Below are 2,736 nucleotides of genomic sequence, written 5' to 3' on the forward strand. Positions count from 1 at the left end.
CATTCCGAAGCATCCGGGACTCTGTATGGTTCCGCCACCACCGCTAGGGCGACCGTGCTCTCCCGAATGGTTTGGTAGAGCAGGTCTTGCGCTCGCCTTGATCTTCCTAGGTTCGTCTGGAGGATGCGTATTTTCGACCCCCTAGCGTCGTCGCTTCTCTGGCTTCCTCCATGCCAGCTTCTTTGTCTGCGGGCTTAGGTTCGCTGTTGAAGTGGTTACCACTTCTAAGAAAACTCTACATCCGGTCTTTTTAGTTTTACTCAAGCACTGAAGCCATCGACAGCGCGTAGATAAAAGACTGCGACGAAGTCAGGCCATAAACAGTAGACAGGCGACGTTGACTTCGGGGTTTTTCAGTTATTGGGTAACACAGCTTGCGTGCGGTTCTGGACCAGCTCAAATTGTATTCTTACTTATTACACTTCTATTTAAATATATTTTCTGCCTTACAACTTATCCACGTGTTTTCTCTGTTTACACATCGAATAACCTCAACAGGTTATGGGCCCAGGGCTGTAAATTGCAAGGTAGCAACGTGAAGTGAAAAAATTGTTAAAGTGTTGTGCATAGTAAAATAAGGGATAGTGCTAAAATGGAATCAGCAAATGCGAAGATCGAGATGTTACGCGGTGACGAAAATTGGCTCCAGTGGCGTTTTGTTATGCGTACACTTTTGGGCGAAGATGACGACCTGATCAATGTGGGTGAAGGTAATCTGTGTCATCCAGGTAACAGCGCGGAGAAAGAAATCGCTCGTGAAAGATTTTTGAAAGCAGATCGATTAGCGCGAAAATTAATCGTGACTTCAGTAGGAAGGAAACCGTTGAATCTTGTTTTATGTTGCACAACAGCACACGAAATGTGGAAAAAGTTGAATACAGTGTATGACATGAAGTCGGATGAGAATTTAAATATGGTCCAGGAGCAGTTCTTCGATCTTAAACGGGAAGAATCTGAAAATGTCTCGTACAACCTATCAAAGTTGGAACTCATAGCGGCAAAGATGAAAGCCCTTGGAAGTGAAATTAGCGAGAAAATGCTGATAACGCGCATTTTATCGGTGTTACCATACAAATTTGATCATTTTCACAGTGCGTGGGATTCCGTGGAAGAAGAAAAGAAGACCTTAGACAGGCTTGGTACCAGGCTGATGACGGAAGAAATCAGTTGGAAGAAAGACGACCAGGAAACATCGGTGGTACTGGTAACAAAAAATAATAATTATAAAAGGGAACAGCAGAAGCAGTCAAGTAAACGTGAATACGAGAAACAAGGACCAAGCTGCTTCAATTGTGGAAAAGTTGGCCATCTAAAGAAGGATTGATTTAGATGCTTTATATGCAAAAGGAAAGGCCACACAAGTAAAAATTGTTTTAAAAGTGACAGAAGAGACAACCAGGAACCTAGAAATCAAAATCGGGATCACAGCGGAATTGGTCTATTAGGAAATACCTCAGCGATACAAGCTGATGTTTGGATAATCGATTCAGGAGCTATGGATCACATGACAGAACGACGGGAATGGTTTAGCGTCTTCGAAGAATTCGATAATACGATGATAGAGATCGACGATGGTACATTCATGGATGCGTGCGACAAAGGAAAAATTAAAGTAGAGACTTTTGTGGACGGCAAATGGGTAACATGTACAATGAACGATGTTCTGTACGTACCAGGTATGAAAACAAATTTATTTTCGATTAGATCTGTCGCAAGAAGGGGCGTAGATTTCTGTATTTCAAAGGAAGGGACCAATTGTGTATTTTTACAAAATCGGAAAATAATAGCAAGAGGTTCAGTTATTGGAAATTTGTATAAAGTAGATACGCGAGTTATCATACCGTCAGTTTGTAATTTTAGCAATAGAGCGGAGTCAAACGCGGACACGTTACAGTTATGGCACGAACGGCTATGTCATCAAAATATCAGGCATGTTAAAGAGTTCTTAAAGAATTCAAATATGAAAGTGGTAGAGAATAGTAACTTTTTCTGTGAACGTTGCGCGTACGGGAAACAACATAGATCGAGTTTTCAGGAGAAAATCAATCGGGCGACTAAACCTCGCGAAATTATTTATGCGGATGTATGTGGACCTATGGAAGTCGAGTCATTAGGCAAGAAACTGTATTTTCTGACATTTAACGATGATTTTTCAAAATTCACAAAGATGTACTTCTTACGACTTAAGTCAGAAGTAATTGAAAAATTAAAAATCTTTTGCCTAGAAGTTGAGAATCAGTTTAATGATAAAATTAACGAAATTCATAGTGATGGAGGGAAAGAATTCAAAAATAAAAAAGTCAAAGAATTTTTAAGAAGTCAGGGAATTAGGCACACAATTAACGTCCCATACACTCCTGAACAGAATGGTGTCGCAGAAAGGGAAAAGAGAACAATAGTAGAGGCAGGTCGGTCGATGCTATATCCGAAACCAAATCTACCGCTGTTTTTATGGGCCGAAGCCATGAACACAGCAGTACATGTCATAAATAAGACGGGGCCGACAAGACAAGACAAAAAAACACCATATGAACTGTGGTACGGGAAACCGCCGAATTTAGAAAAGTTTAGGGTTTTCGGTACTGAGTGCTTTGCACACATACCTGCGGAGAAGAGAACAAAACTAGACAAAAAGGCTAACAAGGGATATTTGGTAGGTTATGTAGATGACGGACAAGGGTATCGATTGTACGTGCCATCAGTAAAAAATGTAATATTAAGCCGTGACGTAATATT

The 2,736-nt window shown here is 40.8% G+C and overlaps 1 protein-coding gene across 1 annotated transcript; it reads left to right on the plus strand.

Moving 5' to 3' along the window:
- The first annotated feature begins 592 nt into the window (after positions 1-592).
- On the plus strand, positions 593-1,949 carry LOC117239893. The gene is made up of 4 exons (XM_033505725.1): positions 593-728; positions 813-1,204; positions 1,400-1,676; positions 1,861-1,949. The coding sequence occupies exons 1-4, from the start codon at positions 593-595 to the stop codon at positions 1,947-1,949; spliced, it is 894 nt and encodes a 297-aa protein (XP_033361616.1).
- The last annotated feature ends 787 nt before the right edge of the window (positions 1,950-2,736 follow it).

Source organism: Bombus vosnesenskii, unplaced genomic scaffold (genome assembly GCF_011952255.1).
Source record: "Bombus vosnesenskii isolate JDL3184/JDL3185 unplaced genomic scaffold, Bvos_JDL3184-5_v1.1 scf7180000014449, whole genome shotgun sequence".
Classification (NCBI taxonomy): domain Eukaryota; kingdom Metazoa; phylum Arthropoda; class Insecta; order Hymenoptera; family Apidae; genus Bombus; species Bombus vosnesenskii.